The sequence below is a fragment of the Rhinopithecus bieti genome, unplaced genomic scaffold, assembly GCF_001698545.2.
Source record: "Rhinopithecus bieti isolate Rb0 unplaced genomic scaffold, ASM169854v2 scaffold_33113, whole genome shotgun sequence".
Taxonomy (NCBI): Eukaryota; Metazoa; Chordata; class Mammalia; order Primates; family Cercopithecidae; genus Rhinopithecus; species Rhinopithecus bieti.
Window position 1 is genome coordinate 147,736 of NW_016814022.1, and position 23,069 is coordinate 170,804.

Sequence of the window (23,069 nt, forward strand, 5' to 3'; positions counted from 1 at the left end):
CGAGTGTACCTGTCTGATTCTTACTTTGGAAGCTTCCTCTCAGGGGTGTACTCCACCCTGTGAGGTGTGGGGTGTCAGACTGCCCCTAGTGGGGGATGTCTCCCAGTTAGGCTACTCAGGGGTGAGGGACCCACTTTAGCAGGCAGTCTGTCCGTTCTTAGATCTCAACCTCCGTGTTGGGAGATCCACTGCTCTCTTCAAAGCTGTCAGACAGAGTCGTTCGCGTCTGCACAGGCCTCTGCTGCTTCCCCTGTTGTGCCCTGTCCCCAGAGGTGGAGTCTACAGAGACAGGCAGGTTTCCTTGAGCTGCTGTGAGCTCCACCCAGTTGGAGCTTCCCAGCAGCTTTGTTTACCTACTTAAGCCTCAGCAATGGCGGGCGCCCCTCCCCCAGCCTCCCTGCTGCCTTGTGGATAGATCGCTGCAGACTGCTGTGTTAGCAATGAGGGAGGCTCCGTGGGCGTGGGACCCTCCCGGCCAGGTGTGGGATATATTCTCCTGGTGTGCCCGTTTGCTTAAAGTGTAGTATTGGGGTGGGAGTTACCCGATTTTCCAGGTGTTGTGTGTCTCAGTTCCCCTGGCTAGGAAAAGGGATTCCCTTCCCCCTTGAGCTTCTCAGGTGAGGCGATGCCTCGCCCTGCTTCAGCTCTCGCTGGTCAGGCTGCAGTGCAGCTGGCTTTAATGAACAATCCTTGAACTAAGAATTTTAAAGATTTAATCTAGTTCATAACACAGCTTTATAGCTATAGATAAGTCATTTAAGCATTCTGAGCCTTATCAGTCAAACAGGAATATTAATATGTAATAGGAAATGAAGAATTGGTGAAAATATTTTGTGAAAGAAACATAACTTTAAGATAGTACTATATCTGAATCCCTTGCTGTTCCCCATATGGTGCCTTACACATAATAAGCCAGCAAATACTTTGTTCTAATTGAATGGTAATGGGATATATTTTATTAAAATCAAAGCTTTGTTAGGGCTGGGAAGCTTTACCAAAGGAAGGGAAAATTATCTTTCTTGCTCATGCTGCCTCTCCTACTCCAGGACAGTTTCATTATTGAACCAAGGGATCAATGAAAGAGGAAGCAGGGATTTTCCTGGTGTTTCTTCATGGACAGGCACACCATGGTCAATCACTGGGCTGGAGAGGTGGGACAAGAACCTGCTGCCCTCAGTTTTGCTTGTCTGAACCACTGGTCTGGGTAGGAAAAAAGGGATTATTGCTAGAGGGACGACAGTGGGTAAATGAGAGTATCCACGCTCCAGAAGAATTGCAGGGGACAAGATTGGGATGGTGATTTGCATTGAGCTAACCCTGCTACCTTCTGGGATTTCAGAATTTTTTTCTCATGTAATGGAAGGAAACCAGCAAACCAAATCAGAAATAAAGCGAAACCCTAATTACGAGAGTGTTTTCAAGGGAGAGGTTGCTGTAGCAGTCTCCTGGGTTTGAAGAAGGAGCTTAACCATGAGATTTAGGTGTGAGCATGTTTACTATAAATATAAAGCATTCTCCTGGAGTCTGGCAAATATTGCGGAAGGGGTACTGAAATGTAATTGAAATGTAGCTGCCTCTTAAATTAATTTTATACTTAACAAATGCTAAAAATAAATAAAGAAACAAGTGGCTTTAAAGTTCAGGGTGTTAATATTTGAAATCTGTCCATTTTAATTAGCTGAGTCCCAGAGACTTTCCTTTTACTCTGGTTGGTGTTGCTGATCTAACACCTAATTCCCTTCTTGGTTGTGAAATAGGAATTAAAAGTATCATTTACTTATTTGTATCAACCTGGAACTTATTTCTTCAGCATACATTCTTATTTCAGGAAATAGGACGCATCTGTGTGGAATTTACTCAGTAGCTCCTCTCTTAGTGACATTTGTGTAATCTAATGCAAGGACCTGAAGTGATGGCTCCACATGATTTACCTGCATATGATGCAGCTATTTTTAGTGCTGCATTTCCATTTTTAAAAACAAGAATGCATCTTGTTGATGGAACAGACATGCATTTTTAACTCATAAACTCAAGAACTGTAGAACAAGGAAGTTTCTTAGAAATTGAGTCCAAACACCTTTTTGTACTGAAGAAAAGGAAACTTTGGTCCCAGAAGATTTAGCGGCCATTAACTAAGGGTCAGTCAGTAATAGAACAAAGCAAGGAACTAGATGAATTTCCAGTTCAAGGCCCTTATTTGTCCCAGATCTGAAAGTACAGGTGTGGTTTACATTGACAATTTTTCATGACATCCAGTTTTTTAAGGCTTTTTAACTTAGCCACTTAGCTACTTAAAACCTCTAACTTCTGTATTAGTATATTGTAGTATATTATAGTCCCTGTGACTGCCTATACTTATTCTTTCCTCATTGCGTATTTATTTTTAATCTCATATATTTTTTGTAAGTAGCCTTAGTATGTTTCTGAATGAAGCAGTGTCTAAAATACTCAAAATGGTGCTTTTTATTAATGCTAATTGCTTATGTTTCCATATTGTCTATGTCTGGGCAGAGATCCTAGCAATGTTAATTATCCTAACAAGATTTCAACTTTTTCATCTGTCAGAGATAGCAGTAGAAACTAACTTCCTAAGGGGAATGCGTAGAGTTGCCATTTCTTCAGTTTTTCAGAAAGTAATGACATTGTTATCCAAAACCCTGGAATTGTTTTTATTGAACCTGGTAAATTACTTAAAATGTATTTAGGATCTTAAAATGAAAAACTTTGGCTGAAAGATTACTTGCATGTGGGTATTTAAAAGAACATTGTGATTTATGATCAGTTGATTTTTGGCAAGGGTGCCAAGGCTATTCAGTGGGAAAAGAATAACCCTTTCAACAAATAGTGCCAGGACAATCGGCTAACCTCATGCAAAAGAATGAATCTGGACCCCTACCTCACACCTTGTACAACATTAACCCACTATGGATCAAAGACTTTAATATAAATTATAAACTCATTAAAAAGAAACAGTTGAAAATCTTCATGACCCTAGATTAGGCAATAGTTCCTTAGATATGACACCAGTAGTACAAACCACAAAAGAAAAAAATAGGTAAATTGGACTATATTAAAATTAAAGACATTGTGTGTCAGAGGACACTATCAAGAAGTAAAAAGGCATCTACAGAATGGGAGAAAATACTTACAAATCATATTGGATAACAGTCTAGTTTCTAGAAAATATAAAGAACTTTTAAAATTTAACAATAAAAAGAGAAATAGCCCACTTACTACAAGTGGACACAGGGTTTGAGTGGATACATTGCCAGAGATACACAAATGGCCAATAAGCTCATGGAAAGATGCTCGTCATTAGGGAACTGCAAATCAAAACTTTGATAGGGTACGCCTTCACACCCACTAGGATGGCTGTAATTTTTTAAATGGACTATAAGAAGTATTGGTGTGGAAGTGGAGAAATTGGAACCCTTATACATTGCTAGTGGAAATGTAGAATGGTACAGCTTCTGTGGAAACTGGCAGTTCCTCAAAAAGATAAACATAGAATTACCATATGACTCAGCAGTTTCACTTCTAGGTGTATATCTGAAAATACTGAAAACGTGTTCATACAAAAATGTATACACAGATGTGCACAGTAGCCTTATTCATAGTAGCCAAAAGGTGGAAACAACTCAAATGTCCATCAACTGAGGAATAAACAACATGTTGCATATCCATACAATGGAATATTATTTAGCCATAAAAAGGAGTCAAGTACTGTTACATGCTACATCATGGATGAACTTCAGAAACATTATTCTTTCTGAAAGAAGCCAGACACAAAAAGCATGTATTGTATTATTCTATTTATATGCGTGTCAAAAATAGGTAAATTCATAGAGACAAAAAAAAAAAAAAAAGATTAATGGTTACCAGGAGATGGGGGAAGAGGAGGATTGGGACTAACTTAATAGGTATGGACTGTTTTCAGAAGGGTGATTAAAATGTTCCAGAATTAGATGATGGTGATGATTGATTAATGAATATTCTAAAAAATACCAAACGGTACACTTTAAAATAGTGGATTTTATATTATATGAATTGTATCTCAATTGAAAATGTGAAAATTTTAGAAGTGTGCCTAAAGATATAACAAAAGATGTTAGGACAGATTAGAGACTGAAATTTTGAAGAATTTTCAGAAATATGAAATAACTTGGTACCCAATATAACTGATAGAGAACTGTCTAGCCTGTGGCTTTTAGAGGATTAACAGAAAGGTCCTGTGTTGTGGTTTTTACAGTTGGACAGGAAGAATCGGAGTCATTACTTAGTCTGCTCAGAGCAAAGGAATGTCATTAAGAGATGTTATGCAAACTGAGATTATAAAACCAAATTACCTCCACTGAGCAAATCACCGGTATTCAGAAACAGCAGGGAAGTTAGAAAACTAATAGGTATTGGGGGTAGGACTGAAGGGATGTGATTTTTCTTTTTTAATGTATAATGCAACAGCAACTCTCCCTAGATTTTGTGCTAAAATAAGAACATTTTCACACATTTTAATTGCTCTGTGATAACAACAGTGTGAACTCCATCCACAAACATTTATTATCTATTTAATTTTGCTCTAATTTCAGTGTAGCAAGAATTCACATCGTAAGTGGGAATAAGATCCATTTAGTAAAACGAAATCCCTTCCCACATTGCTGATCCTATTGTACATTTCCGTAATAAAGAATTTAAAATGGCCTTTTATATTTTCTCATTTTTAGGTTAAGTTTATAGATTACTATTCTCAAAGTAGCATCTTCCTGAACTGGAACCCCACTTGTTCCTTGAACATTAGAATAAGAATATTTAAAAATTGTAGAACTTAAGGTTTCGTAAGATTTCTAGTCAGGATTTTAGATGAGACTTATGTTTAGTATTTGGTGCTATAATGTTTGTGGTAAACCTTATAGAACTATGCATTTTTAAAATGAGATTTATGTAACTTAGTAATTATCTAAATTGTTCTCATTATTTTGCAGACCTATCATTTACTCCATCCTTTATAGTGATGCTACAGGACGAAGAGGAATGGATAAAAACATTGGTGAGCAACTCAATAAAGCATATGAAGCCTTCCGGCAGGCATGCATGGATAGAGATTCTGCAGTGAAAGAATTACAGCAAAAGGTGTGTGGTTCTGGTTTTGAAAGTTATTCGTTATCTTGGTACATGGAATTTTAGAGCCTTTTGCATCAAAAATGTTATATTGTCAGAAATTGTCCTGAAGAGCTATAATTACAGAAATGCAGGTATATATTAATGGATGAAATTTGAGGTTTTGGTTGTTGTTTTTTTAAAAATATTGCCACCCATAGGAAGAGTTGATTTGATGGGCTCCTTTTCAGGTGATTGTGGAAGATTGTGAATGTTGTCTTCCATAAATAATTTTAAAATATCAGTATTTATAAATAAGGAGGAAATAACTATAAAAACAGTTTTATGACAAAGTTAGAAGTATCACTGTCTCTGTTTGTTTTTTTTTTGGTAGTTTTTACGTTGTTATTTGGCTGGCAGGGAAACTTCAAATCTTAAAATATTCAAGAACAAAATTTGTTATTAATTTATAATACTCTTCCATTCTTTATAACAGTGAAAAGTAGACTATTTCAGTGAAATCTTTAATGACTTACTAAAAGTTTCAGCTTTTAAAATTATCCCTGTACACATAACATTTCTTTTTAGTACTTTTAGTTTCAGAAGAAAGTAAATCGGAGGAAAGACATATCCAGGCAAAACTTACTTAACCTCGTAGTTCTTAAGCACATGTCTGTTACTGGTTCATGATGAGATTTTCACTGATCTGCAGCAAAATGAGAAAAATAAGGCTAATTATTAAACTTCTCCTAGTGCTACATTTATTTCATTTAAAATTCTGCCTTCTATTCTGATATTATGCTCCATGTTTCCATATGGTCAAAGTAAAGAGCAGAATTTTATTAACATATACTTTTGTGAAATATGATGATAGGATCCTCTCCTTGTTTATTATCTTTACATAGTAGTGTTTCAGAAGTCTCCGATTTCACCTGCACGTTCTGTGATTCCCCAGAAAGATTCGTACAACTCAACATTCAATCATACTCATAGCTAAGATTTATTACAGTGACATAGTAAAGATACATAGCCAGATTATTAATGGAAAAAGACATCAGGAGGAGTCTAGAGGAATCCATGTTTTTCAGCCTTCCCTATATACCTGTCCTTCAACTTAAAATTCAGTAACGTGTGCAGTACATCAGGAACTCCATTTTAGTTTCAGAGTTCGGGTTTTTATTTTTTTAATTGAGGATTGATCACATTGGCACCCTCTTGTCAACCAAAATTCCAGACTCTCTCAAAGGAAACGTGTTCATCATAAATCTCATTGTACGATCTTAAGTGGGCTGGCACAGCAGGCACAACATTATCATTTAGGAAAGGTTTTCAAAAGACAGGTTCCCAGATGCCAGCTGTATTAGTCCATTCTCACACTGCTATAAAGAACGACTTGATGGCCATGTGTGGTGGTTTGCGCCTGTAGTCCCAGCACTTTGGGAGGCTGAGGTAGGCGGATCACCTGAGGTTAGAGGTTTGAGAACAGCCTGACCAGTATGGTGAAACCCCATCTCTATTGAAAATACAAAATTAGCCGGGCATGGTGGCAAGTGCCTGTAATCCCAGCTGCTCGGGAGGCTAAGGCAGGAGAATCACTTGGACCTGGAGGCAGAAGTTGCAGTGAGCTGAGATTGCTCCATTGCACTCCAGCCTGGGCAACAAGAATGAAACTCCATCTCAAAAAAAAAAAAAGAACTACCTGAGACTGGGTAATTTATGAAGAAAAGAGGTTTAATTGACCTACAGTTCCACAAGCTTAACAGGCAGCATGACTGGGAGGCCTCAGGAAACTTACAATCATGGCGGAAGGTGAAGGAGAACCAAGCACCTTCTTCACAAGGTGGCAGGAGAGAGAGAGAGAGAGAGAGAGAGCAAGGTGGGGGAAGTGCCACACACTTTTAGCATCAAATCTCATGAGAACTCACTCACTGTCACAAGAATAGCATGGGGAAAATCCACCTCCATGATCCGGTCACTTCCCACCAGGTCCCTCCCCCAACACTGGGAATTGCAATTCAGCATGAGATTTGGGTGGGTACACAGAGCCAAACCACATCACTAGCCAAGGGTAAACTTGCACCTAAACTTTTCTGAAGATAACAGCCTCAGGCCTGCTATGTTAAATTACTTCTGCACAGGCAGTTGAAAGTGAGGGATCTTATGTTGGTTTTCTCAATTAACAAAAAAATTACTAGCCTGTGAAACTCTGAAGTCTAATATGCTAATATTTTGGAAAACTCTCGAACTTTGTTTTCCTCTATCTCACACCACAACAATAATCATCAACATAGAAAAAGAGAAAAGGAGAAGGTCAGAGAATTGAAGTATAGAATTTGGATTTTTTTTTCCCCTTTCAGGTTTAAGGCATAACCATTTTTATTAAAAAACAAAAACAAAAACTCTCAGCGTTTATTCTTCTTATTTTGTGATTAGATTCATTAAGAAAACTTGACATTTGTGACCAAATATGTGTTTGTTTCTCCCCCCCATATTAAGGAGTGGACACCAGCTAGATGTCCTCCAATTCAGTTTCAACACCATCTACTCAGAGATAGCATCAGATCCCACAAGTAAAGGGCTCAGTCCCACAAGACCACCCTCTCCCCTCCCCAAGTTGCAAGTCCCGGCCTCCAGAACTTCTAACCGACTAGTTTCCAGTTGGAGTTCCCACAGCCCCCTCTTTGCGTTTGATTAATTTGCTAGAGTGGCTCACAGAACTCAGGGGAACCAATACTTATTTTTACCAGTTTATTTTGAAGGATATTTTACAGGATATTAACGTCCAAATGAAGAGACATAGGGTGAGGTCTGAAAGGGTCCCAAGTACGGGAGCTTCTGCCTTCGTGGAGTTGGAGTGCACTACCCTCCCAACACGTGGATGAGTTCTTCATCTTTCTGTCAGCTTCCACATGTTCAGCTCCCCAGAAGTTCCCTGAACCCTGTCCTTTGGGGCTTCTATGGAGACTTCATTGGTTGTCCGTGATTGAAGTATGGACAACCAGTTCAAAATGTGATGGCACAAAAAGGGTATGATCTAAATCCAGCAAGTCCTGTCTGTTCAGATTCTTCTTGGTCATTCTGTGCAGCATTCCTTCCTCCAGAGTATGCAGCAGGACCCTCTCTGGAATGAAGGTCTGATGACCCATAGTCTAAATATTAGAGTCCTGTCTTCAGCAAGTGAGAGGAGGGCAGGAGAAGGTTAGAGAGAGAGAAAGACTGTTTCCTGAGGCCTCCTTCCAAGGCCTGAAGGACCACAACATTATAACAAAAGACTGTAACAAGAGTTGTGGGAGTTATGAGCTAGGAACCATGGAAAAAAACCTAATCATAATGCCACAGCTAGCCATGCAATTATTAACTTCTTCCTTAAATACAGGAACTACACAATTTCCTTCTCCTTTCTAGTTGATAAATTTATAAAACTAGCTGTCATTCATAACTCCCTCCATTCTTCAGAAATCATCGTTATTCTTTGTGTGGCTCCTCTTGGTTTACAAAAAATACTCCATTATGGAATACTTATGAATACTTTTGGACTGTAAGTCTTCATTAGGGGTGGATAAGAGGAAAGAGTGCACAGTATGAGAGAGGGCTTTCTAAAATTATTGAACTCAAGTTTAGAATTTGAATTTTTTTTTTCAGTTCAGGTTTAAGACATAACTACTTTTGTAGAAAACAAAAAACTCAGTGTTTGTTCTTCTTAGAGTCATTAAGAAACCATGACAATTCTGTATTTCTTCTAGACGAGTATTAAGATATCTTTTGGATAAGACAGAAACAGGAATTCCTGTTAGCTCCTATTCTTTTTCCACTAGCCATTGATAAGCAATTGAGAGTTGAACCCCTTATCTGCTGTGAAAGAAGCCTTTGCTCACATTAGCATATATTCCAAAGAAGGAAAAGGGAAAATTTTTTACATTTAGTTTTCAAAGCTAATATTTGTTAAGTACTCAAGAATGGATGAAGAAAAAATGTAGAATATATATTATTATATGTTAAATTCAAAATATTCTGGTAGATTTAAGAAACATTTATTGAGTACCTCCTAAGTACTGGGCCCTTAATGAAGTTTTGAGAATACTGAAATAAATAAATTATCATTTATATCGTTAAGAAACTTTAAAAAGTTCAAATAAATCATAAATAAAATAGATATTTTACTATATAATAGAATAAAAAAGAAAAGAAGACAGTGGTTATTACTATAGTGTATGATGTGCTACAGTAGAGATCAGTATAGGAAAATACATGAGCACAGAGAAGAGACACTTGGTCTGTGAGAATCAGGTAATAAGCTCAATGTGAGTCCATACTTGAGCTAAGATTAGGAAGAGTTTAGCAAACTGGGGAAGAAGCAGGAGGAGCACTGTGTATTTAGAAAAACTCAGAAGTGAGACAGTGTATGATATATTTCGTGTACCACAAGGAATTGTATAGCTTCAAAGAGAATGATGGGACGTTCCAGGAAAAGAACCTGTAAAGATAGATTAGTATGGCTAAGTAGTTTGTACTATATCCTCTTTCAGTCAAAAGTTCCTGAAGGATTAATATCTGCTTTGGAATAGTCTTCTTGACAGTGGGATAGAGATAGATAGTATACAGAGCAATGTGAAATTGAGCTCAACAAATATAAATTAAGAACCTATTTCATACTAAGCAAAGTTCTAAGAGCAAACAATATAATATAACTGGCAACTATCCAGTTGTACTTTATGCACTTTAATATATGTATTGATATAAAATTATGTAGTTATATGATACATAAAATATATATTAATATACGTATATACTAAGTGTATGCACATATATGTTATACCTGAATTTTTAAAAAAAGTGAATGGCAGTCATTTCAAGCAATCAAAATGAGGACATAAATTAAGCATTAGAGGTGAATTGGGGAAAATATTTAAGGTTTATTTAGGAGACAAAATGGAAAACAGGGGCACCTGAATACAGGCCACATCTGAGGCCTGGTACCCTCTCAGATGGTGTCCTGGTGTCTGGAATAGATTACTGGATTAATGGTGGTGCTGATGACTGAAACAAAGGATGGATAAGAGGGTACAAATTTGGGGTGGGGAAATAAGATCTATAATTAGATTTTAGTTAATATTTTTAGTTACCTGTGAGGCTTACAGGTAAAAATGCCAATGAGTGGTTGTAAATATGAATCTAGGCCTAGAAAAAGTTCTGAATTGGAAAATGTAGATATGGAAGTAATGGATTTTGTTGTATCCTTAAATGTGGATAACATCTCCCAGTTAAGAGTGCATAGATTGAAGGAATATTTGAAGGATAGAAGTGGGAGAGGGAGAAGGAAGGGGAGAAGATCAGTCACTTGTCCTCTGGAGATTCAGAACATAGGTTAAGCAATTTGAGAGGCATAGGAAGAGAACTTGGAGAATACCAATATTTTAAAGAATAGGCATAGAGAGGGAAAAATCATTAAGGAAACTAATAAAAACCACTCTACAAGGTAAGAAACAAATGATAGAAAAAGAGTGTAATATCATAGAAGCCATTAGAAAAGAGCCTCAAGAAGGAAGCACTAGTTAGCAGTACCAGATATCCAAGAAGTCTAGTAAGATGACAACTGGCGAAGCCAGTTGCATTTGGCTATGTGGAGGTTACTGACATTTTTGAAGGCAGTTAAGTCTAGTGGGGAGGGCAGATTGTAGTAGGCTGAGGAGAATTAGGGAATGAAGAAGTAAAGACAATATAAACCACGCGGTTAAAAGCTTGACTGTGCAGAAGAGAAATAGAGTGATAACTAGTGAGATTTTATGTTTTTTTTGCTTTTGTTGGATAAATGAAACAATGTGAGAGCGTAATAACACAGCAGAGAGAGAGGAGAAAGCTTGAACATAGAGTGAAAAAATAATTGATGCCTTTTTACAATCACGTTACACAACAGCCAGTGATCCTTTTAAAAAGAAATATTTAAATGTTAATTATATCAGTCTCCTACTCAAAAATTTTCAGTGATTTCTATAAAATATAAGCCAAAGTTATGAACAAAATTAGCTGGACATGGTGGTATATGCTTGTAGTCCCAGCTACCCAGTAGGCTGAGGTGGGAGAATTGCTTGAGCCCAGTGATCCTGGGAAGTTGAGGGAGATTGAGGCTGCAGTGAGCTGAGATCACACCACTGCACTCCACTCTGGGTGACAGAGTGAGACCCTGGCTCAAAAAAAGAAAAACAGCCAAAGTCCTTCCTGTGGACTACTAAGGCAGAGCCTAATCTAGCCCTTATGAGACATTCCATTTACCTCCTACCACTCTATTCTCTCACAGCCTTTCTACCACATGGGCTTCCTGTTGTTTTTCAAATATATTCCTATTTCAGAACCTTTGCATTTACTATCCCAGTTGGTTGGAGTGGTTTTTCTTTGGATATTTTCATGGTTTTCTCCCTTATTGTTTTCCTCCCTTATTGCTTTCAAGGACAGTCTCTTCAATAAACAGTGCTAGGAAAACTAGATAACCATATGCAGAAGAATGAAAGTAGACCCCCATTTCTCACCATATATAAAAATCAAATCAAAATGAATTAAAGATTATATATAAGACCTGAAACTATGAAACTACTAGAAGAAAACATTGGGGAAATGCTTTAGGACATCGGTCTGGGCAAAGATATTTTGGGTAAGATCTCAAAGGCACAGGCGACAAAATTAGACAGATGGGATTATATCAAGCTAATATTACACAACAAAAGATACACTCAACAAAGTACAGAGACAGCCTACAGAATGGGATAAAATATTTGCAAACTGTCTGACAAAGGCTTAATAAGCAGGCGACATAAAGAACTCAATTCAATAGCGAAACAACAAAAACAAATCAATTTTGAAATGGGCAAAAGATCTGAATAGACATTTCTCAAAAGAAGGCATGCAAATGGCCAACAGGCATTTTAAAAAATGCTTACCGTACTAATCATTAGGAAAATGGAAATCAAAACCACAATTTGATATCATCTCACCCCAGTTAAAAATCATTTTCTTGATTAAAAAATTGGACAAAAAAATAACAGATGCTGGCAAAGAGGTGGAAAAGGGAGAACACTCATATAGTTGTTAATAACCAAAAGAGAGCAAGAGTGAATATACTAAAATCAGACAAAACAGACTTTAAATCAAAAATTGTTCCAAGCCAGCCATGGTGGCTCATACCTGTAATCCCATCAGTTTGGGAGGCTGTGGCAGGTGGGTCGTTAGAGCACAGGAGTTTAAGAATAGCCTGGGTCAACATGACAAAATCCCATCTCTACAAAAGAAAAAAAACAAAAACAAAAACAAAGAAAACAGGTCTGGTGGTGTGCTCCTGTAGTCGCAGCTACTCAGGAGACTGAGACAGGTGGATTGGTTGATCCCCAGAGGGGGAGGCTGCAGTGAGCCATGTTTGCACCACTGCACTACAGCCTGGATGACAGAGCAAGACCCTGTCTCAAAAATAAAAGAACAAAACAACAAAAACTACTACAAGAGACAGGAAAGGGACATTATATAATGATAACAGGGTCAGTTTATGAAGCAAATATTAACAGTTATATATGCATCATACATCAGAGCTCCAAAGTATATGAAGCAAGCATTGACACTATTGAAGGAAGAAACATTACAGCTTTATGATAATAGTAGGAGAATTAAAGTATTATACTTTAAACACTTTAAATAATGGATAGAGCAACTAGACAAAGATCTATATGGAAATAGAGGATTTGAACAACATTGTAGAGCAGTTGGACCTAGCAGACATATGTAAAATATCCCAGCAACAACAGAATACACATTTGCTCAAGGGCACATGGAACATTCTCTGGGAGAGACCATATATTTAATGGCCTGGGAGAGGCCATTAAAAATGACTTAATAAATTTAAAAAGATTGAAATCATGCTAAGTATATTTTCTAATCACAATGAAATGAAACTAGAAATTAGCAAAAGGAAAAGTGGGAAATTCACAAATATGTACAAATTAAATAACACTCTTAAACAACCAGTGGGTCACAAAAGAAATCACAAGGGAAATTAGAATATATATTGAGATAAATGAAAGTGTAAATACAAAGTACCAAAACTTCTAGGATGCAGTAAAAGCAGTTAATAGAGAAATGTTTAGCTGTAAATGTGTATATTAAAGAAGAGAGATCTCAAATCAGTAACTTAACTTTACGCCTGAAGAAACTAGAGAAAGAACAAATTAAACCCAAAACTAGCATAAAGAAGAAAATAATAAAAATGGAAACAAATATAAATAAAAAACAGAAAAACAATAAAGAAAATCAACAAAAACAAGTGTTGACTATTTGAAAAGATCAAGAACAAACCTTTAGTTAGCTTAACTAAAAAAAGAGGGAAGACAAATAACTAAAATAAGAAAATGAGGACATTATTACCAAGTTTACAAAAGTTAAAAATATCATAAAAGAGTGCTATGAACAATTGTATGCCAACAGATGGGATAAGCTAGTAAAACGTCCTAGGAACATAGAAACTACTAAGATTGAATCATGAAGAAAATGAAAATCTGAATAGACCTTTAACTAGTAAGGAGATTGAATCAGTAATCAAAAACTTCCCAACAAAGAAAAGCCTGGGATGAGACAGCTTCACCAGTGAATTCTGCCAAACATTTAAAGCAGAATTAATACCAATCCTCTCAGTCTCTTCCAAAAACTTGAACAGTATGTAACACTCCCTTACTCATTCTATGAGGCTAGCATTACCCTAATACCAAAGACACTATTAGAAAAGAAGACTACAGACTAATATCCCCTATGAATATTTGCTATGGTTTGAGTGTTTGTCCCCTCCAAAACTCATGTTGAAATTTAATTGCCAGTATAACAATATTAAGATGTGGGACCTTTAAGAGATGATTAGGCCATGAGGGCTCTGCCCCCATGGGCATAGTTAATGCTGCTCCAGAATGGTCAGTTTGACTCCTACTGCCCTTTCTCTTTGCCCTTCAGCCACATGATACCTTCCACTATGTGGAAGATGCTAGTGTCTTGATTTTGGACTTGCCAGATACTGGTGTCTTGCTTTTGGCCTTCCCAGCCTCCAGAACTGTTAAGAAATAAATTTCTGTTCTTTATAATTTACCCAACCTCAGGTATTCTGTTATAGCAGCAAAAAACAGACTAAGACAATATTGATGCAAAAAATCCTCAACAAAACACTAGCAAATCGAATTCAACAGCATATTAAAATAATTACATACCATGACAAAGTGAGACTTATTCCTATAATGCAGTAATGGTTCAGCATACGAAATTAGTCATGATATACCATGCAATATACCACGTTAACAGGATTGAAAAGAAAAAACATGATCATCTCAACTGATTCAGAAAAAGCATTTGATAAAATTCAAATTTTATCAAATTTTAGGATTTTAAAAAACACCCAACAAACTAAGAATAGAAGGAAATGAACTCAACAAAATATCATCCAACACAGGAAAAACCCACAACTAACATCATACTCCAGAGTGAAAGACTGAAAGCTTTTTGTCTACGATTGAAATAAGTCAAGGATATACTTCTATTCACCATAGTACTGGAAGTCCTAGACAGAGCAGTTAAGGAAGAAAAAGAAATAAAAGGCGTCAAATTGGATAGGAAGAAATAAAATTATCTCTGTAAACAACATGATATTAAGTATAGAAAGCCCTAAAGATTCCACACCCAAAAAAAATCCCACCTGTTAGAACTAATAAACAAATTCAGTAAAGTTACAAAATAAACATGCAAAAATCAGTTGTGTTTCGATAATTTACAACAAGCCATTTAAAGAAGACACAAATATATGGAAACAAATCACATTTTAATGAATTGGACCCTTGCCTTTCTCCATGTTCAAAAATTAAAACAGATCAAAGACCCAAATGAAAGAGGTAAAAACCATAAAGACTTAGAAGAAATCATAGGGGGGAAAGGTTTATGACATTGGATTTGGCGGTGACTTGGGTATGACACCAAAAACACAGGCAACTAAGGAAAAAATAGTTAAGTTGGACTTCATCAAAATTAAAACTTTTGTGTGTCAAAGGACACTATCAACAGAGTGAAAAGGCAACCCACAGAATAAGAGAAAATATTTACAAATCATATTTGGTAAGAAATTGATATCTAGAATATATAAAGAACTACAGCTCAACAACAACAAAACCTGGATTTAAAATGGGCAAGGGACTTTAGAGATTTCTCCAAGAAGTTATACAGATGGCCAATAAGCATATGAAAAGATGCTCAGCATCCCTATTCATTAGTAAAAACACAGTGAGATGCTACTTCACACCCATTGATATGGCTGTTATTCAAAAAAGCAAAGTAAGTGTTGGCAAGGATGTGTAGAAATTAGAACCCTTATGCATTGCTAATAGGAATGTAAAATAATGCAGCCATTGTGGAAAATGATATGACAATTCTTTAAAAACTTAAACATAGAATTACCATGTGATTCAGCAATCCTACTACTCTGGTTACATACCCAGAAGAAGTGCTAGCAAAGACTCAATTGGATATTTGTACATTCAGATTCAGAACAGCATTATTCACATTAGGCAAAAGGTGGAAACAACCCAAGTGTTCTTAAGCAGATGAATGGATAACCATGAGGTGGTATATACACACAGCATAGTAGTATTTAGCCTTAAAATGGAAAGAAAATTTTACATGTGTTACTAAGTAGAACCTTGGAGATGTTATACTAAGTTAAGTAAGTCAGTCACAAAAGCACAAATATTATATGATTAAACTTATGTGAGACACTAAGAATAGTCAAATTGAGAAAGACAGAAAGTAGAAGGGTAGTTGCCAAGGGTTGAGAGGGAGGAAGGAATGAGATGTTAGTGCTTAATGGATACAGAGTTTCAGTTAGGAAGGATCAAAAAAGTTCTGGAGGTGAATGGTGGTGATGGCTGCACAACAATGTGAATTATTTGATATATATTTTAACATATTTTTAAAAACTCTATTACAAAAAAAAGAATTGGCCTGGCCTAGATTATCTTAGTAGCCATGTTTTATTGCTATTCAACTGTCACTCATCAGTTTATATAAACTCACCAGCCTTTTACCACTCAGCTGTCTATACTCCAAGTCAGTTCTTCTTTCAGTGTTTCTTCCAGTTCACTGCAATTTGAGACTCAGAAGCTTTTCTTTGAGAAGTTAGTATGCTGTATCCATTAAGGAGCATTCTGTTCAGGAAAGACATCCAAGCATTCCAAATTGATAAGGGAGGTAAAGACAAAACAGATAAGTGATTTTTAAAATATTATTGGCTTAAATTACAAAAGCACCACATTTTTTTTTTTTTAAGTAAACAAGATGTGCAGAATATAAAGTGATAGTCCTCTCCCTCATTCCCTAGGGCTGTCCATTGTTAGTAATTGGGTATATATCCTTTCAGAGTATGTGCATCATATTTTTTCAAAAATGGAATCATTCTAATCTGAAAAAGGTTTTAAGTGTTTTAATGTCATCATCTTCTCCATTGTCATCACTAAGATTTATTGAGGTTTGTTTGCCAGAGAGCTTTACAGTTATTTAATCCTTGTATAAATCTTTTTTTTTTTTTTTTTTTTTTTTTTTTTTTTGAGACGGAGTCTCGCTCTGTCACCCAGGCTGGAGTGCTGTGGCCGGATCTCAGCTCACTGCAAGCTCCGCCTCCCGGGTTCACGCCATTCTCCTGCCTCAGCCTCCCGGGTAGCTGGGACTACAGGCGCCGACACCTCGCCCGGCTAGTTTTTTGTAGTTTTAGTAGAGACGGGGTTTCACTGTGTTCGCCAGGATGGTCTCGATCTCCTGACCTCGTGATCCGCCCGTCTCAGCCTCCCAAAGTGCTGGGATTACAGGCTTGAGCCACCGCGCCCGGCATAAATCTTAAGAGGAAGTATTATTTTCATTTTTTGAATGAGGAAAATTAAGTGCAGAGAGATGAAGTAACTTGACCACAACCACATAGCTACTAAGTTAGTAGAATTAGTAGACCTAGAATTTGAAAAAAATGTTTGACCACAAGCTTCTTGTCTATAACTTCTCTGCCAAAAATTGTCAATAGTCTTTCAGGTTTGCACATATAAACCTACCTCATGTCATGAATACCTGACAATACCTTGTACTACACCTCCTTCTTAAAACACTGTTTTCTTTTTTTTTTTTTTGAGATGGAGTATCATTCTGTTGCCCAGGCTGGAGTGCAGTGGCACTCACTTGGCTCACCTCTGCCTCCTGGGTTCAAGTGATACTCCTGCCTAAGCCTCCTGAGTACTGGGATTACAGGCATCTGCCACCACGCCCAGCTAATTTTTTTATTTTTAGTAGAGACAAAGTTTCACCATGTTGGCCAGGCTGGTCTCGAGCTCCTGACCTCAAGTGATCTGCCCACCTCAACCTCCCAAAGTGCTGGGATTACAGATGTGAGCCACTGCGCCCAGCCCTTACTTTCTATTCTTATATGAACCTTCTCATTTTTTCCTGTGGCTTGAAATATCTGTGACAATGAACTCCTAAATTTACATTCCTAGTCCAGACCTGCCCTCTGAACTGTAGACCCATATGTCTCACTGCTACTTGGAAGGAACATTAAACTGAATATCCAGACCTGAACTTGCATATTCACCATTTTTTCTCACCTGTACCATTGCAGGAGAGTAATGAGTTTAATAAGCTGCTGTGTTAAATAATACTACCTTTTATTTACACTAAATTTACTTGACATAAATTTCAAAGGATAATCTCTCCTCCTACTACTAGTGTCCTGCTATTGATCACGAAGTATATTTATTTTACCTGGCCCCTAAATAGTGTTTTTCTCCTTTAGTTCTAGACCAAATTTTCCATTGTTATGCCTAGGCTCTCTTGCCACCATGCTGTTAAATTGTTTTTTTTAGAACCTCTAGTCTTAAAACATGGCTGTTTTTAGCTTATCCTCTGGTACAGCCCTCATTCTAGACCATACTAAAATACCAGACAATTTCAGATACATAGAAGCAGTGCACTAATCTCAGAAACACAGAAGCAGTCTTCTTCCCTTCAACATTTAAATTCATATTACTTCATAAATCAGAAAGGAAAATTAACATTTAATGAATGAACATATTCTACAAGTGTTACATCCCTACAAAAGTATGCATTGTTAGCTTTATTTTCAAACGAAGAAACTGAGACTCAGAAATGTTGATTTTCCAATCTACGTTGCAAAATCTATGCTGAAACTAGGTTTATCAGACCAAAGACCATATTCGTTATACTAACCTAGCTAAGTCATAGCTCATTCCAGGTTTTCAAACTGTTTTCTTCCCATTGCTATGAATAACTTAATATAGTCTCCTCTCTTCTTGGATGAATCCTTTCTTTGTGACTTATACATCTCTTTTTACCAAAAGAGGCTAGAGTATAATATTTAATATTTCCTTTACTCATCCTTCAATTTATCATGTGCCAGAGACATCATATGTGCTAGCAATTAAAAGACAGATAAAACAGAGCATGCACTTAAAGGGTTCACAGTCAAATACTGCTTATTCCATTTCTGGGCATGTGTAAGCATTCATACATACCCACACTAAGAGGTCTTCTGTTCATTCTAAAGTAGAGGAATCTTTTAATCACAATAGCCTCTGACCAGACAACTTTTAATATGCTTACAGAATAAGACAAAAGATTATTATGGCGAATATAGGGTGGTAGAGTTGGTTTGGCCCCCGAATTGGTTATTATGTAGGATAAGCTATTACAAAGAGACTAAGAAATACAGTGTGTAAGTATAGAAGTTGACTTATGTCTCTGCTTGGCACAAAGACTCATGTGAGTAATCCCAGCACTTTGAGAGGCTAAGGCAGGAAAATTGCTTGAGCCCAAGAGTTCAAGACCAGCCTGGGCAATATAGTGAGACCCTGTCTTAATTTAAAAAAATAAAAAATAAAAAAATAAAAGTTATCTCTTTTGTAGCAGTCCACAGGAGAATAGAACAGGGCTAGTAAGGCAGCTCTACCGTTCTTTTTTTTTTTTTTTGAGACGGAGTTTGACTCTGTCGCCCAGGCTGGAGTGCAGTGGCCGGATCTCAGCTCACTGCAAGCTCCGCCTCCCAGGTTTACGCCATTCTCCTGCCTCAGCCTCCCAAGTAGCTGGGACTACAGGTGCCCGCCACCGCACCCGGCTAGTTTTTTTGTACTTTTTAGTAGAGACGGGGTTTCACCGTGTTAGCCAGGATGGTCTCGATCTCCTGACCTTGTGATCTGCCCGTCTTGGCCTCCCAAAGTGCTGGGATTACAGGCTTGAATCACCATGCCCAGCCAGCTCTACGGTTCTTAAAATATGGTTTCCCTCTCTGAAATCACAGTGGCTGCTCTCCTTGTTTCCTTGCCAATGAGAAGGGGAAGAGAAGTGAAGAGCAGACAGCTTTCTTTTAATGATGTTGTCCAAAATTTATGCAGATTATTTCTGTTCACACCCTCTAGCCAGAACTTAGTCACATGATCACATGTAGTAGTGAAGAAGGCTAGTAAATATATCCTCTAGCTGGGTGACCATGTGCCCTGTTAAAACTCTATATTACTAAAAGAAAGAAATAAAATGGATATGGGGAACAATTAGCAGTCCTTGCCACATCTTTTGGCTCACTAGTCTAGAACTGCTTGGAGAGTTTCAGGTATCACAAGACTCCATGATATGGAATTAAATATTTAATCAGTTTATTACTCATACCAAGTTACTTGTCATCAATTTCTGCCACTGTTCTATGGGAGAAATTTCTATTACTTCTTTGACCATCTTTCCAGGAGAAGAATAATAAAATAATTAAAACATCTGAAAATGTTAAAACTGATTGCTACAAGTCAGATTACCATAATCATAAATGATTAGGTTATAGAAAACCTGCAGCTGGCCTCTCCTGCTTGTCCCAAGATTCTTTGCGTTATGTAATCAGAAAATAGAAATCCCTTTGTTGAGAAAAGAAATTTGAAATGGAATTTTCTCTTCTTGCCCCTCTTGATTAAAAGAGAAAACTGACAAAGTCTTACATAGAAGGAAGCAATATCCTTAGTTATAAAATGATTCAGATGCTATGTTATATTAATTGCTTTTTCTTTGTACTGAGAAGAAAAGTGAAGGGTACATAATATTTAAAACCATCCAATTTGCTAAGCTTATTGACTAGCCAGTAAGGCTGAGGAGAAGGCCTAAAATAAGAGTAAATTTGACTGTGCCTTGTCTTTTTATCATAAATTACAGATCTTCTCTAACGTTTTTCTGACAATAAATGTTAAGCGATCAGGACTGTTTTGTTGTCAGATTGCTTTATTCAGGAGCTAGTCTTGACCCGTGTGAAATGTAAAGCTTTAACCTAAAGCTTATGTTACCTCTAAAAGCTTGTAAAACATATTTTAAAGGATTGCAAAAGGCATAAAATACCTTTATTGTAGGTACTACGTTAAAAAAAATCCTTCATTTTCACATAAGATGTAAATGGCCTCATTATGGTTTACCACTCTTTTTTTTTTCCCAACAACATATATACTCTATCCAAAGTGTTGACGGGGTAAAGTGGTTCATTCTGGTTTTTTCCTAATGAAGCTACTGGTATTAGAATAAAGGTGCTCCAGGTGGTTTCTGATCAAAGCTTTATTTCTTTGTTTCTTTGTTTTGTCAGTACTTTGCCAGTAGATTCATTTTCCACATTATCAGAATGAAAATATTTGTATCCTTTCTTCCAAGGTTTTACTTCCAGAAATATGTCCTGTTAAAACTTGTAGTCAGGTATGTAGGATATGTATTCAAGGAGATTGGTTAATAAAGAATTAATGATATTCATTCAAAAATATATTGAGCACCTACTGTGTATCCGGAACTGTACTAAGTACTAAATCTATAGTGATAAGCAAACAGACATGCTTGCTTCCTGCTTCATGGAATGGTGGCACAGTCTAGTAAAGCAAGAGACTAATCAAACAATCTCACAAATATAGCTTGAAACTCTGATCAAAATATCAAGAAGAAAGGTAAATTGCTATTAGAATGTCTGTTGGGGACTTGACCTAATCCAGCAGGTCAGAGATTATCGTTATATAATGACTTTTGAAAGGGTAGGTTTGGAGGGCTTTTTAAGTACAAGGACCTGCATTATAAAGACCCATTGGCCTAAAAGAACTTAAAGTATAAGGGAAATAGTGCAATGAGAACAGTCAGAGGCTCTTAGTAGGGACTTGGAGACCATATTAAGGACTTTTGGTTCTTTATTCTAGGAGTGTAAGAAGCCATTTAAGGTTTTTTGGGGGACAAGGGTGAGGGGTAGAAAAAAAAGTATGGAGTAATATGATTACACGTGCATTTTGCAAAGAACACAATGGCTGCTAGAGAATAGTTAGGCTATTGCAGCAGTCCATTAAGGTTGTGGTAATAGATTTAAGAGATATTAATAGTTAAGATTAAACTTGATACTTGGGGCCAGGCGCAGTGGCTTATACCTGTAATAGCACTTTGGGAGGCCCAGGCAGACGGATCACTTGAGGTCAGGAGTTCAAGACCAGCCTGGCCAACATGGTGAAACCCTGTCTGTACTAAAAATACAAAAATTAGCCAGGCATGATGGTGGGCACCTGTAATCCCAGCTATTCGGGAGCCCGAGGCAGGAGAAGCACTTGAACCCAGGAAGTGGAGGTTGCATTGAGCCTAGATCACACCACTGTACTCCAGCGAGCAAGACAGAGCTCTAAAAGAGCAAGACTCCATCTCAAAAAGATAAATAAATAAATAAATAAATAAATAAATAAAAAAGATTGATGCTTGGTAATGGATTGGCTATAGAACAAATAGATGTCAAAGATGGTCACAGCTTTCTGTATAGATAAGAGCACCGTGTACCAAGAAAAGGAATACTAGCAAAGAACCAGACTTTTCGGGGGTGGAGAGGAGAGATGAGAGGGAGTGGTAATGGGGGGAAATCATCAGGTTTGAATATTTGAAGCGCTTTCCCTGGAACAGTTGACCACATAGATCTATAGCTTAGAAGAGAGATCTAAGCTAGAAGAAAAATTTGAGCTACTGGCATGGATGAGATTACCTAGGAAGAGAATATATAGCAAGAGAGGGCCTCATGTGAGCTAGAGGTACTCATAAGATGTGGCATAGTGGTTAGTTAGGGGCTTGGGCTTTGTATTCAGGCAAGCCTAGATTCAAATCTTAGCTCTACTATCTACTGGGAAAGCTTAATAGTTAAGATTAAAATTGATACTTGGGGGCCGGGTGCGGTGGCTCACGCCTGTAATCCCAGCACTATGGCAGGCTGAGGCAGGCGGATCACTTGAAGTCAGGAGTTCAAGACCAGCCTGGCCAACATGGCAAAATCCTGTTTCTTCTAAAAATACCAAAATTAGCCAGGTGTGATGCGCGGGAGGGGGGCGCCTGTAATCCCAACTACTTGGGAGACTGAGGCAGGAGAATCGCTTGAACCCGGGAGGTGGAGGTTGCAATGAGCCTAGGCAGATTATTTTGTACCTCTTTAAGACTCAATTTTCTCATCTGTAAAATGTGGGAAATAGTCTCCTAGGATGGTTGGTTTAAGGATTAAATGAGATAAAGAAAATAAAACTGATTTTGGTACATAGTATTTAATGAAATTATCACATGATGATAATGTGTTGCTGAGTTGAAAAATTTGGTTGCAGAATAGTTCTCATTTGTAAAAAAGTGTGATACATATATACATATGTATACAGGATTTCTGAAAGGGTATATACCAAAATGTCAGTAGTAGTTACCCTTGAGGAAAAATGGAAGGCAAAGTAAGGGAGGATCCTGCCACGTTTTACTTTGTACATATCTGTACATACTTGTTGTGTTGGTGGTAGTGGTCATTTTGTTATTTGAATTTTTTGACAAAGGTGTGTGATTTTTATAACTTTTAATAGCCATTAATCTTTAATCATTTAGTCCATTTTGTCTCTTTGTAAACTTTGAAC

At 37.2% G+C, this 23,069-nt stretch overlaps 1 protein-coding gene across 3 annotated transcripts in view; it reads left to right on the forward strand.

The window, feature by feature from the left end:
* TANK (TRAF family member associated NFKB activator) overlaps positions 1 to 23,069 on the forward strand; it is a 113,455-nt gene that overhangs the window by 46,506 nt on the left and 43,880 nt on the right. For all 3 annotated transcript variants that reach the window (XM_017849347.1, XM_017849346.1, XM_017849345.1), the window contains exon 2: positions 4,980 to 5,127. In XM_017849347.1, the coding sequence (XP_017704836.1) occupies positions 5,029 to 5,127 (99 nt within the window). In that variant the 5' untranslated portion in view covers positions 4,980 to 5,028. The remainder of the gene's footprint in view (positions 1 to 4,979; positions 5,128 to 23,069) is intronic.